At 40.0% G+C, this 15,472-nt stretch overlaps 1 protein-coding gene across 1 annotated transcript in view; it reads left to right on the top strand.

The window, feature by feature from the left end:
- cdh23 (cadherin-related 23) overlaps positions 1–15,472 on the top strand; it is a 183,499-nt gene that overhangs the window by 12,114 nt on the left and 155,913 nt on the right. The window contains exons 2-3 of the mRNA XM_086044818.1: positions 899–989; positions 3,816–3,890. Coding sequence (XP_085900944.1) covers positions 908–989; positions 3,816–3,890 — 157 coding nt within the window. The 5' untranslated portion in view covers positions 899–907. The remainder of the gene's footprint in view (positions 1–898; positions 990–3,815; positions 3,891–15,472) is intronic.

The following is a 15,472-nucleotide window of genomic DNA, read 5'->3' as shown; positions in this document are numbered from 1 at the left end:
ACAAGGACTAGACAAAGCAGAAGGGGAGGATCCAGGGTTATCAAAATCAGAGTATTTAAGTCAGAATCGTAGAGATTATATAGTTTGGGCTGTAACCTTTAAAATCAGTATAATCAGAGCCAGGCAGAATGTGTCATGTGTCATCTTCCAAACCGCTTATCCTGTAAAGGGTCGCGGGGAGGTGCTGGAGCCTATCCCATCTGACAATGGGCAAAAGGCAGACTACACCCCGAACTGGTCGCCAGCCAGTCGCAGGGCACACACACAGACACCGTCACTGAGCGGGAACCGATCCCACGCTGCCCGCACACAACTCAGGCGTGTGTACCACAACACCATCAGTGCAGGCAGAATTTATGGAGGGACTAATGATCAAAGGAGACACAAGAAACACTGGACGCTGATGAGAGGGACAGGTAGTAAAGAACAAGAGGACTTGTCTGAGGGGGCTTTGTCAGAAGGCTGATGGAGAACAGTTCAACATGTGCTTCCCACAGGGTCTGGTCACTGTGTCAAAAAAGGGAGCTCTTTGTGGTGGAGTGGAGGCAAAAAGGCAGGTGAAAAGTGCAAAGAATCGGGCAAGATGAGGCAAGGCAGGAGTGGATCTCAGTCTGGATATCTCTTTTTGGTAGAGTTCTGTACTGTGGTCATTTTATCTTTACACTACATGTAAATTATTCCCCCCCCCAAAAAATCCAATGTTTTGATTTCTCTAACAAGCATTATGAGTTTGCCTTTGTGATAAATTCAGCTTCAATTCATACATACAGCATAAACACTTACCGTCAGAACATGAAGTTTAGCGCATATCTATAACTAAATCGACGGTGCTACATGAAAAAGCCTCAGACTGAATCCAATCCATGTTGTGTGTGTAATGTTTGTTTGTGTTTTTCAGGTGAAGGAGATGTCATTGTGTCTGGGTATTGGCAGCAGGATGACATTTGCCAAGCTCCTTCTTCCTTTCCTTATTCTACACTCGTGTCAAGGTGAGCTGTTCTCACTACTAATATGAAATATTTAATTAAATAAACACACGGCTGTTTTAATTCTAAAGAGAGGCATCCAAGCCCCCTAAAAAAAGTGTATATATATATATATATATATATATATATATATATATATATATATATATATATATATATATATATGCGCAAAGAAACAGTAAACAACAGTAAAGTAAAGTAAAGTAACAGTAAAAAGTAAACAAATGTCAGACGTGTCGCTAAATACGCAACTGATGGGCAGCCGTGAGTTAGTCTAATCTTCGTTGAAAAGTTCGTTGCCATCACTTGTGTGACGGTATTTCCAGAGCGAGGTTGTGCAAGGTATGTCGTCAAAAACAAGGCAATACAACAAACAAGCTTGATTCATTTGAACACGTAGCACCCAAGTGATGTAGCGGAAAGCATGAAAATGCGAGTAGAGTTTGCACAGCCTGTCCACGTAAACAGCAGTTTAGCCGCTAATAACTAGCCGGCAGCCACTGGACGAAAGCAGCTAATCAATTGTGTAATCTATTGATCATGCACATTTACAAGTAGCAATGATACTAATTCCGCATGGAGGATCACAACTTAGAAAATATGTTTCCATTTTAAGGTGTATTCATCATTCCAGAGGGGTCCATTTTTAGTAGTTCACTATGTTATTACTGTCAATGTCTACATTTGTTGTACTCTTTGAAATAAATATCCATAAAATATTGAATTACTCAATAATTTTCTTTGTTGTCAGTACCAGTACCAGTGTGAGTACCAGCCGGCAATAAAAACAAAGTCTTTGTTTTTTGTTGAAAGTATGTGTGCAGTATTTGAGACTTAGAATTATAGATGTGTATAATTTTCTGACATAAAAAGTAAATCAAGAAAAAACTATATTCTGTCAGAAATATTAATTGTTACAAAGACTAATAATTACAAGATACCAGTTAGGTGAACTGTGAAAACCTTTTGTTCACTATAACAATTTAGATTTAACAGCCAATCATTTTTTTTGGACAGCTCCTTGTAATCACATGTCTGAAAGGATTCTCTTGTGCCTCTGGAAATAAAGCTTCCTCACACCTCTTTTGACACATTTTGCTTTCAGCCCATGCGGTTTGTTTCACATTTCATCATCTGTGCCAGACCTTCTTCTTTCTGTTCTTCTTGTTCCTCGTCTGCCTTGTCTGAGATTGTCCTACAAACTTCTTCAGAATGTTTTTGTGTTCTTGCTGAGTGTGCCGTATGAGTGTCTGAGTCGGACATAGTGAAGGAGCTTTAGTGCAGAGCAAAGTCACGTTAAATGTCTCACAGTGACAGGCAGGAGACACATCCAATCACACGCAGCGGTGAAGCCGCAGAGAACGTTATTAAGGGAATGACACAACATGTTTCCATCAAGCGCAATGAGTTTATCTGGTTTTGTGTGTGTTATTTTAAATAACTGGAGTCCCCTTACCCTTTTGCCGTTTATTCTCATCTGACACCTTGTGTTTGCATGCTGGTTCTGCGCTCACATCATTTTTCTCTCCTTTGCTGTCTCCTCTTCACCTTCACTTTTCTCTTGTATTTACCAATCCATTAGCATGTTGAACCTGTGCCCCTCCTCATCTGCTAAACCAGATAGATGATCTTTGGTGTCATTATTTAGTGTCTACAATTTATCTGCATTTCATGATCCAAGCATGACATCGAGCCACACATGGGCTTGCAAAACCCATTTTTCACCAATTAGTAGAGTTCGGTATACCATGGAGGGTTTAGGCACTCGTAGAGAGCTGATTATTTGTTAGACAGCTGTTTCCTCAACGAGAACTTTTAAATCAGACCGAGCAGCTGGTAAAGTTGTGACAGTAATAAATGATTGCCAGACACAACTTCATGACCATTTATTCAATGATTGACATGTAAGACTATCCAATGAATCCAATAATTGCATGATCAGTGACTGAAAAGCTGGCCACTGGCACCGACGATAGTCAGCGTGTACGGGAAGGTGGGTCGGAACTGAAGTGCAAGTCAGAACAATACATGCTGAGAAAAGATATCTCCTGGCTCATATGTTTGTTGATCTTCATCTACTGTGACTTGTTTTCCAGCGAAGTTCAACTGATACAAAAAGTCGTCCGAAGTAATGAAATTCCAAACTACCCCTCTCAAATATGTTTATTTCAGGGGAAAAGCAGAAATTTACTACAGCAGGCTGATAACCGTGATTACATAATGTACAAAGTCTTGGGTGAAGCAGTATCTGGTTCATGACCATCTGTTATTTTATACAACCATGTCATGAGAAATGTCCTATAAGTTAGCTAGTCAGAATGCCCTTCTGCATTCCATGTGATTGTACAGTGCTACCTGTCCTCTTCATCCAGTAATAAAGGCAATTTTTGGTGTTTTGCAGTATTTACAGATAATATTGCTGACTCTGAACTTCAACTCTCAACATAGTCTGCAATGTGTACCACTGAAATTACTCATTTAAAAAGTTGTTCAGTTTCACACTTAAATGTACTTTGTAGGTATATGATACTTATTAAAGGTGAAGGAGTTAGTCCTTGGTTTGGAATCTAAGGCACAAGGATAGAATAAAAAAACAAAAAAACCCCACTTGGATTGATTAAGTATTTTGCATTAAAGAACCATAATCATAATCACACATAATCACATCCTGTTTGACACATGATCTTATTTTTCTAATAACATTACCTAATACTTAATACGACTAATAAACATGAGCGATAAAATGTTGAAAAAAACAAACAAACATTATTTCAAAAGGTTACTGGCTATAATGGGAATGACTATTGTTTGCTTTCCTTTGTCTGACAGGATCTAACCAGCCGCCGCGTTTCCTGAACTACTTCTTCTCAACGTACCTTCTCATCTATGAAGATATGCCTGTTGGTGAGTCTGTGTTGGCTGCCACAATGCTCCAGATCATATACAACTGTACATTGTTTGAAGAAAGTACAGGAAAATAATCTTTGTCATCTCGCCTCTGAGTATTGCGAACATAAACTGAAAAAGAAAACAAGCAAAGGGGCATCAAAATCAGAAGTGACAAAGATCGCACTGGCTGTCTTCTATCGGGATGTTTTGCTGTGTAGGTTTTTATGTGAACCGAGAGCAGAAATAGATTCAAATTTCTACTGCCAGCACTACGATCCTGGGGTAGTCAGATTTTTCAGACAATGATGTGGATATTGCTGATGATCTGTATATTAATATTCTGATGCTGAAGGTATTATTGTGCCTCAGCTGTTTGGGTAAACCATCACACACATCTGAGAATCCTCCGTGATTCTCTTCTATTCCGCCTCACATTTATTTGATGCCATTTCTGCTGGCTGTGGAGATTGACAGAGCAATTTGATGATGCCGGGCTTCTCATCATCTGATGATGTGTCAAAGGCCAGGAACTATTTTATATTAGATTGATCTCAAGGGCATTTTTTTTTTTTTGTTTGTTCTTGTTTTGTTTTTTTAGTGACAAGACCTTTCTGCACTCCGTAAAACAGTGGGCTTGCTTATCAAGGCCTGTTCTGTCACATTTCAAACCTGTGAGTTGTTAGCTGCGCGCTAACAACTTGAAGGACTTTTTCTTTACTCATGAGAGTTTGAAATAACAGCCACGTCTTCATTATTATTGCAAGCACTCTGGACACCTTTGCTCTCATCATGTTTATCATCATCATCTTAGTTGTCTACTCACTGTTGTAGCCAGCGAAGGGCATAGTTACTGCGTGAGGCGACAGTACATCATCATCATCATAACCCTAAAGCAATGTCAGGTTTTGGCCGAGGTCCATCATTTTTCCCAGCTTGTGTATCAATAAAGTGTTGGGCTGTGTTGTTGGGTGCTGCCTATTTCCCGAACCGCTCCGTCTGGGTTGCCCTCTGACCATGAATCATTGTGTCCTCTAGCAGCTGGGCTGTGCTCCAGCACAGTACATTCCAGTGGTCCAAAGCTCTGTCAGTCATGTCCCTGGCCTGGCCTGTGATAGATTCTTCAGTGGTGTGATGATGAGAGTGGGCCGAGAGATTGGACAGTGACTGTTTGTCAAGATTATTGTTTATTAGCTCAGCAGATGTCCTCGTCCAGGAGGCCCTTCAATACATAAACACATAAGGCCATGCACAAGCACACAAGCAACTGCTCGTGTGTTATGTGAGCAGTGGGTGTAAAATGTCCAACCCATACTCTTCCTCACAGTCAAAACCGTACATAAGTCACTATCAAGCAACTAATGCGGTTGCCTGATAGCTGTTTCATTGCTGACATTGGTCACACTCTTGATTTGAAGAGATGGACCATTACAAATATTTTTACTTCTCATTTGTGTGGAAAAACTGCGCAAGAATACAAAAGGTCATGTTACAATGGGGGTGATTGAATTAATGGTGACATTGTACCTACCTGGCCATTTTACATAGCTTTAAACACCTTCATTGTGTACATGTCTGAGTGCTTGGAAGAGAAATGGTGTGACAAGAGAACTGTGATCAGATTTCCACACCCACTCGAGTTACTGTGCAGTTGGTTTGAATTCTCATTGGTGAGGTAACGGCATAGGGTCTATGTCACGGGTCTTCAATCCTGTTCCTTGAGGGACGATTCCCTGAATGTTTTACATCTCTCCCTGCTGCAACACAGCTGATTCAAATGATCAGATGATCAGCAAGGTCTGCAGAAGGGAAGAATCAGGTGTTTTGCAGCAGGGAGAGGGAAAACATCCAGGAAACCGGCCCTCAAGGAACAGGATTGAAGAGCCCTGTTCTATGTTGTATTTAGTAGTTGCTGAGGTGCAACGTTAACAACAAAGTTACATTTCTGTTTATTTGATTTCAGTTTTGCATATGCTACAGGTCATAATTTTTAACCCATGTTATCTACCATGAACGGGTAAACTGAGGTCAATGGGAGGACTAGCTCACCCGTTCCTCAATCTAGAAAAAGAATACCTTCAATATATTGTAATTGTATCAAAACTTTTTATTTGTTCCTGTTAACTCTTAAAATGGAAAAGCTCAAATAGATTTAGATGTAAAGCACTGCTCAATTAATACGAATACAAATGACAAAACCAAATAAGCAGAGGTGGGTGAACACTTGATTTGGTTTTCATGAGACTCCACTTAATTTTGACATGTTAAGTCATCCTGTTTACATTTGAAAATCTGAATTTGTAAGAGAGTGTAATTTTTGTTTTTGACAGAACAGTTATTTTTTGTGTGTGTGTCGTCCATGCCACAAACCTGGCAACCCTGGTCACCAGTATGCTTATGTGTGCTAAGACCACCTCACAAAGCACGTGTCATGGGTGGCGAAACCCAAGATAATTTAATTTGGATTCAAGGATTATATTTTTGATAAAATAAAGAAAAACAGGATGGCAACATTTAGCGTAGCTAAAAGATAACAGACACACCACTACAACATATACCTTCATCCGTCATTATGATACCTACAAACGCAGATAAAATACATTAATCTCACAATCTAGCTTTTCGATAGCCGATCAAGCATGAACTAATCTTCATGTTAGCTTTGCATTTAATTGATAAGACAATAATGTGATAGACAATACGGAGTCTGAAACAGGAAACTATAACATTAAAAACTGATTGTGAATGTGATAGTATAGATTTGTATACATAGATGGCCACCTTAAATTACTTGACTCGCTGCTTCAACAAGTGAGTGGGTCTGCCATATTTGATGGAGTAGATCCACCTGCAAACTAATGCAAGGAAAAGGACTGAACTTCGAAAATGGACTTGCAAAGTGCAGGTGTAAATGTACCTTTTCTTTTTTGGTGTGTTTTGCTCACACAATAAACATTTTATCACTATGTTGTGACAGAGCAAGATAGTAGATCATCTTAATGCCTTGACTTGACATGCTTGAAATTTAGTGGGGACTTGACTTGCTTGATTTTTGCCACAGTAACTTGGGACTTGCTTGAAACATGAAGGTTGAGACACACTGACGACTTGTACATTGTGACCACCGCTATAAAGTTTCCCCCAACCCCTGTTATTTAGCACAGTGTACTGTTAACGTGGGGTGTTATGCTAATCAGTAAATCAGTATTAGAAATTTAAAACAATTGTAAAGCAGCATATACCTATTAGGCTTTTTTCATTCAATTTGGTGGCATTGTATACATAGTTGAAAGGCAATGTTAAAAACAAGGTTATTTGATATATTTTGTAAGCATTTGTAAAACACTGATGAGTGGGGCAGCATGTAAAATCTCGCATTGGGTGCCACCCAGAGTAGGGCCAGTTCTGCTCAGTGGTCGGATCAATGCGTGTTTTTGTTGCCTACCCGTATGTTATCCACCCATTATCCCAACCGCTTATCCTCACGAGGGTCGCAGGCGTGTTGGAGTCCATCCCAGCTGTCTTCAGGCAGTGGGCGGGGGACACCTGAAGTGATTGCCAGCCAATCACAGGGTACACATAGACAAACAATCATTCACACTTACAATCAATGATAAAATGATTTTTTTTAGCCCTGTAAGTATTACTTCAATTTCATAATTATATTCACTACAGTTTTTCAGTTATCCACATTTATTTTACGTATTTATTGGAGTAAATGTGAATGACATTATCTGGTGGGATTTACTTAGAAAATGTGCTTGGTTTTACAACTGTTTACATCATGTAAGATTGTTTTCCCACATTGATTAACAACAACTGCTTCTTTTTTTGTTTGTATATTCATGATGCTGTAATAATTAAAATTATGTAATTGCAAGAGATAAGAAGTGATTTTTTTTATTTAGTTGATTTTAGCTAAGATTCAGCATATAATTTAACTCAGTCCAATCATAGTTATTAGCAGTGGTGTCAAATCCAGGTATAGGAAGTAAAAAACCACTCACAGTTTGGCTCTCGCCACATGTGGTTTTACAGAAGGAGCTCCCTGAGTAGAAACAACCGTGACTAAAGCAAAACTGTAGCGGAGTTTGGTCTGACAATGAATGGGGCGGCATGGCTCAGTGGTAGAGTGGTAGTTTCCCACCCCAGTGATTGTGTGTTTGATCCCCGGCCATTGTGACCAGATCGAAGTATCCTTGAGATACTGAACCCCCCCCTTGCCTCCTGATGATGCGTTATCAGTCGGTAAAATGAGGTACAGTGTAAAGTGCTTTGAGTACCAAAAGTAGAAAAGCACTATACAAGTGACAGCCCATTTACCATTTCCAGTTTTTACTTTCTGGACCTGGAAACTGGAGTACCCAGAGAAAACCCACGCAGGCACGGGGAGAACATGCACACTCCACACAGGAAGATCGGAGCCTGGAATCGAACCCTTGACCCCTGTACTGTAGGCAGATGTGCTAACCAGTCATCCACCCTTCCACATGTTATTTTGATATTAAATATATGCACTGTGAATTGATCGCTTCAGGGCTCACAGTATGTGTCATCTGCAGAATAGTTGTTTTGGTTTACTTCTGTGTAATTGCACTCTGCTGATCTTCAGGCGGGACGCACGGTGCTCGACTGGTTAGCACGTCCGCCTCACAGTTCAGAGGTCGAGGGGTTCGATCCCGGCTCCGGCCTTCCTGTCTGGAGTTTGCACGTTCTCCCCGTGCCTGCGTGGCCTTTCTCCGGGTGCTCCGGTTTCCTCCCACATTCCCAAAACATGCATGGTAGGTCGAATGGACATTCGAAATTGCCCCTAGGTGTGATTGTGAGTGCGGATGTTTGTCTCTGTGTGCCCTGCAATTGGCTGGCAACCAATTCAGGGTGTCCCCCGCTTACTGCCCGAAGACAGCTGGGATAGGCTCCAGCACGCCCACGACCCTTGTGAGGATAAGCGGTACAGATGATGGATGGATGGCTCGATGATCATCAGGCACTTTTGTTTGATGGGTTTTACTGTCAATTTGGAAACAGGAATTGGATGTCAGTAATATCAGTATATAGTTTATCAAGTGTAGGCAGTGTGATCATCCACTTATACAATACCAGATGTATTTCTTTTTCAACATTTTGGTGTGTCAATAGTTGGATTCCGTAATTAAACATGAGGAACACTTAGATTAAATGCTCTCATCTCTTAATGCACTTAACCCTGATCCTGCCGATTAAGCTCTCTTTTGAGCACAGTAATTACAGTCACTTTCAGGGAAAAGACTATATTTGTTTGAAATAAGATACTTCTATTCACTAGTGGAGTGGTAGATGAAATGCATGTGATTCAATTTGATTGTTTTGATTTAGTAAATCAAAACCTAAACAGAATGTGAAATTCACTTATTCAACTGTTAAGTATGAAACTTAACAGAAAAGATAGCAGAGAAACGATAGAGTTTAACTTATATATGATAAGATCACCAAGACAAACACATTACCCAAATGATCCTTTTGCAGGATTTGTTTCAAGATGAATGACACCAGCAAACATTGTAGTCGGAAAATATGTTTTTATCCCCATAAAGACAAGTATGCTGCCTCCTATTGTCACCGTAAATGCCTGCAAATTTAATTACCTTTGTGGTATTCCTAACTCAACAATGATTGAGGAGTTGCAAGTAGCCCCAAGGAAGGAACATGTTTATAATGTGTGTCTATTCTTGCTGCAGCCAATTCCCTGCTGTCAGCTACTGAACGCACACTCCTTTTTAACTATCGCTTGTCAACACTCTTCAATGGACCGTGATCTTCCTCACTTTTCAATGTATATTGATTGTGCAGCATTTCTGCACAAATAGCAAGCTGCTGTTGTTAATAGCTGTAGCTATCCTTGTTGGAATGCTTACTTATTTTCTTTTCCCCAAACTATACATGATGCTAACAAATGGTTTTGTTGAAGAAATGGTACCCCAAAATGCTAATTTGGAGTCAACTGGCAACCCATATGTCTCACATGCCCCAATCTGCCCCAGTTTATACTTCAGACAACTAATTAGAATAAATTGGACACATCCTTTATTCACAATATGTGGAGCCACGTGTCTGTATCGCCGCGAGTCATTTATTGATTAGGGAGAATACGTGACTTAGTGTGGATATTTTACAAGGAAAGATTAACACTGATGTATTGGAATAACTGAAGTAATATGCGGTTAGGTGAACTCCCCACCAAATCCATTACGCTTGCTAAGACAAATAATTGAAACAATTAACAGCCCATATCAAAAGTCTCTAATATTAATTTAAATCATTTCCCGTTATCCATTTCAATTAGCTGAAAATAAACCCACTTTCCTGTATTAATTGAACCATCCTGTTGGTGCTCGGGTTGCTTTTTGTTCAAGTGTCTGTGCAAATTATGATTATTTTTAAATACGTATATTTTGACTGGTTATTGATCTAATAGTTAATGATGTTAACACTTGTCTCATGTTGATTCATTCTCGTTATTTTTCTGAGAACTATACACAAATAATCAACTACTTATGCAGGACCCGGCCTCTCAGTAATGCTTTTGAGTTTGAAGAAATTAATGGTGCTTGAAAGTTGTATTTTTTTGCTGTTTGGCGACATTGTTGACTCTAGTGAAATCTCTTATGACACTGATGAGAAAAGTGAGCATGTTTTCTCAGGTTCGTTAATATAGTCCAGCTTTAGTTCTATGTACTGTATGTTATTTGGTCAGTTAAGCGATCTTTTTTCAAAGGGTGAATATAAAATAAGCAAGTGCTGAGGGCTTGTAATAGCCACAGCAGTGTTATTTCAAGATGCCTGTGGCCTCTGTTCTTTGAGTGTTGTCTTATGAAAATCAATGTGAATTTGAAATGACTTGGCAGCCATGTGTTGTAGAAATCAGACTTTACCCAAGACTTTTCCGCTTGTCTGCTTCCACAGATCAGGTAATCTAAAGCTGAAATGAATATAACACCAGAGAAAAGACAGAATGAGCTGTGATAAAATACAAGGGTAATCAAGGTAAAGAGGAGCGGTTAGGAGAAAGCAAAAGTTACTCTTTTGAGTGGATTCACTTTTTCTGGCATTCTGGCCACTATCCAGGTCCATCTTTTCATGCAGAATACATGCTCTAGATATTGGTTACTGTCTGTGCAGGCCAGTGCAGAAGTCTGTTTATTCTCCCACATTAAGCTCTCATTTAGTTAAATTGGCATGGGATGTGTCTGTCCTCAGTCTTTCTGCCAACTTCTGCTCTATCTGTCACTGTTTGTGAGTTTGAGTTGGTGGATGAGCTATGAGAATCACAGTGACTGTGTCTCTGTCTGCATGTTTCCTACCTTTACAAATCCTATCTATCAGCTGCAGAAGTATCCATCCCTGTGCAGGTTTGAACTACCTGATCTCTGCAGGAGATTCAGTACCAACATATCCGTGAGATATTCTTAATGACTATTTTTTTTTTCTTGCCTACCTCACTTAAAAGGATTCACATCTTCTTACTTCCTTTTACAGCTCTCTACTGTCATTTGGCTGTCCCACAATGGCTGCACTCTAATGTCAGCTGAATGCCACTGATGAGGGACCTCTGTTTTGGTTTAGTCAATCATCTCTTATCTCTAGCCCATACCTTGCTCATCCATTCCTTTTCCAGGAATAATGGGGTGCATAGCTCAGCAGTGTCTGCAAACACATCATCCATCATAACCGTGTGCAAGATTTTCCCAGCACGTGATTCGTTAGTGTCATAATGAAGCATCTCGAGGCTCAGCATTCTCCATATTCCACTCAATTCACAATACAAGTTAACTTAAGGCACTTTTCATGGAGCAGGTTAGGAGCGCTTCTACATTAATCTGTCGGCCCTTTTGCTAAATGCCGCGTCCGGGAGAACAATACAGCAAATAACTCTTGTATAAAGTTGTGAATTATTTAGTTTAAAAAGCCTACCCTTAAACTATCTTAAATGACATCAGGTGTTCGAGAGACCCATCAGATCCCCACTAAGAAACCACAGATGAGAGTGGTGAAGGAAAACCTTGGACAAAACTGCTCACTCTGGTTCGGCCGCTTGCCTCAACTAGCAGGGGATCGAGAGAGGGGAATGGTCACAGGACTACTTGAAATGCAGAATTAAATCTGCCAGAAAGCCGTACTGCAAATATCTTGGTAATGCAAATATGTAGAGCAGGTGGTCACCAATATCGTGCTTGCGAGGAGCCCGTTGGGCTGTTCTAAAAATGGCTCACCAGTGATAGGACATTGTGATTTTCTAGGACTGTTTTATAAGTGATCATTTCAAACTGTAAAGACTAGCGAAGATTTATGAAAATATTGTTGATATGATATTTTTCTGATTCCAAATTATTGTGAGTCCGCTGATAGTGTAGTGGTACACACGCCTGAGTTGTGTGCGGGCAGCGTGGGATCGATTCCCGCTCAGTGACAGTGTCTATGTGTGCCCTGCGACTGGCTGGCGACCAGTTCGGGGTGTAGTCTGCCTTCGCCCATTGACGGCTGGGATAGGCTCCAGCAACTCCCCGCGACCCTATATAGGATAAGCGGTTTGGAAGATGACATGACAATTATTGTGAGAAATCATTAACATGATCAGTGTCTTCACACAGATGAATATCAATACTAACATGAACACATAAGGTCAAATAACATTTATTCATAACCCTTATCACAAAAGCGTATCAAAGAGCTTCACAAGCCCACAGTTGACAAATATTAATTGCGTCCGCTGATCTTAACACTCCAGGAGGTTAAAGGTAATTTGAGCAAATGTGTTATTTCACAAGTATGTCAAATTAGTATCCCTTCCCACTAATCAGTAACCAATAAGTATCTCTCATTTAAAAAAAAAAAATGGTGACGCCCAATCTAGACTAACAGAAGAAGAGTGGTGCATCATGGGAATTGTTTTTCATTCTAGGCATATGCCACCAAAGCTAAATAATTGTGAATGATTTAGGACTGAGCCAATTTCATTATTTATTACTTTTTTCATCATTATTTCTATTCATTAGCCATCATTATTATTGTTGTTTTACAACCATATAGTACGTCTTGGTTTTTCTGAATTAAACACATGTTCTGTGAAGAAATGGATTAAAAGTGCAAATGGATACAGTGTGTCTCAGTAAGCAATAGGCATTATTTTGCATGCTATGTATGAAAAAAGAATTGATGGCTGTAATAAAGATCCGAAGGGTTTTTGCGCTGGATACTTAAGGAGAGCTTACCTGTCTCCCATGTGTCACTTCAGGTTTGAATTACAGGCCAAACAAAAAAGGCCAGAGTGTGACCAGCCGTGTCTCTCCTTCTACGTTTTCATCGGGCTGTCACAGTCATTTTACTGTTTACCACATACAGTACATTTTCAAAGTGCTTGTAGTAAAAAATACAGCAGGTCACCCTTTAAATTAGTGTCATTTCACCATTTGGCATTCTGTTTGTAATGTGGAGTAGAATGTTTAATGGAAATGGTGTACGTTTTAGAGACATCACATTGTAGTGGTCTCTACCACCTCTCTCGATAGGAAACACATATTGCTTCTTTTGTGGTTTCACATTTTCCTGTATAATGACCACACCGTTTGTTACTTTGACTGCAGAAGCAAGTTGAAAAGCCGCTGGCTGTCTGTGTAATAGTTTTGTGGGTGTTAAAAGTTAATTGAAATCGTGTGAAGGAAGGCGGTGCGATACCAGGGTGAGTAGTGTTGCCAATGAGCCAATCACTGAGTTGACTCGCAAACAGTGTGATACTGGCAGTGGTTAGATCATCGGACCCCAAGGGATTAGGCTCTCGGACATTGGTACTCACGATTTACTAACGTGTGGGTCAAAATGAATTTAAGTCCTAAATTAAATGAGAGATAATGTTTTCAGTTTCAGACCTTTAAATTTCACAATTGCATCAAGTTTGTGTGTGACAATAATTACAGAATTACATACGTCATCCAAATTTATATATATTTGTAAAGATTCCTGTGAAAGTAAATCGAAGCTGCCAAAAACATGTACGGAGAATATCAAATGTCATCGGTCATAGGCGGATAGACGGACCAGTTTAAACGGAATGCCCAGCTCTAATAATAGGTTCACTAAGAGGAATGTCATGATGGTATTCACCATATCACATTATGCGGTATTGAAAGTTCCTCGTTATCGTCGTGGTCTTGTTCGTTATAAAATTAATGAGCTGTTGTGCATAAAATGTAGTTTGGGGTTGGCTTTACATAGGCATGTATATATGTGATGGGTGTCTGTTGAATTGCCTCACACCCTACAAAATGTTGGCATTATTTCACCACATAAATCTACATGCACAATGGTTGTTACATGTCCAGCGTATGTTTATACATTTCCATTGGATACTTGTTCCCAGGTTGACTTTCTTTAACAAAGAGAAATGTGTGAAGCATCAGATCAACCATTGATCAGCCAGTTTTCTGAAAACGCTCATTGCAAGAGAAGGTACATGCTGTCATGGATGAGAATTTGTGACCCAAAAGCCAAGAACATCAGCTGTCGGAAGACTGCACTGTAATTCCTACTTCTGTGCATGTGCAGTATTCCCAAATGAGACCGTACTGTGTTGAGTTTTCTATATTTTATTTTATTTTTTTGTGCTAAGCATTGATGTCTTTTCCTTTCTCTATCGCAATGAGATGGTCAGTCAACAAATTGCGGGACGAATGAAAGAGTGCCAATGTGAACGTTGTCTAAATGGTTTTCTCCAGGGTTTCGCCGCAACATTCCAAAACATGCTTAATGTGAATGTACTGGGTTTTTTTTTTTGCCCTGTGATTGACTGGCGAACAGTACAGGGTGTAGCCTACCGCTTGACCGCAAGCCATATAGAAAATCCATGAGTGTCTGTAAGGTTATGTTGGAGTGAGTGTGAATGGTTTGTACCATGTGATTACCTGGCGACCAATTCAGGCTGTACCTCGCCTCTCACCCAAAGTCCACTCGAATAGGCAAAAGCTTAATTGCAAGCGTGAGCAGGATAAACAGTCACAAATAAATGAATAAAGTTTGTTTGATTCCCAAACAGCTTCCAGAATTTGAAAACCACTCATTCTGAAGTGGAGTTACCAATGCAAGATGTGAATGAACTCAGAAACCAAATGTTTTGTGCATAAGGCGCATGTACACAAGCATTTGTCGAACTTCCAAGTGCATTGTAGCATTTAATGTCTTACACAGTTGTGTAGATCATATCAAATTGTTTGCCCACTCCTTCTATGGTGGTCATTTGTATGGTTGTCTGTACTGTTTGGACACATTTCAAACAGCATAGCATTTATTTAAATTAATTCTCTCAAGTTTTCTGTTTGTATGTGTGTGCGAGTGTGTGTGCGTGCGTGCATGTTTATGTGTGTGCAGGCATTACCACATTCTCCATTACAAAGAGGTGCATTGCTGGATGGCAGATCAGCTTTTTGCAGCTGCTTATCTGGCCCAGCTGGGTCACAGCTGATACCAGCCTGAGCCACACTGAGCAGCTAACCTGGAAATTGATGTTTCACATCAGCAACCACCCCTTTTTGCTCCACTGCGGGCAAGCTATAGGTGTGAGTTTAGGGATA

The sequence above is a fragment of the Filicampus tigris genome, chromosome 11, assembly GCF_054856515.1.
Source record: "Filicampus tigris isolate MCC_2025a chromosome 11, RoL_Ftig_1.0, whole genome shotgun sequence".
Classification (NCBI taxonomy): Eukaryota; Metazoa; Chordata; class Actinopteri; order Syngnathiformes; family Syngnathidae; genus Filicampus; species Filicampus tigris.
This window is presented reverse-complemented; position numbering and strand designations above follow the sequence as displayed.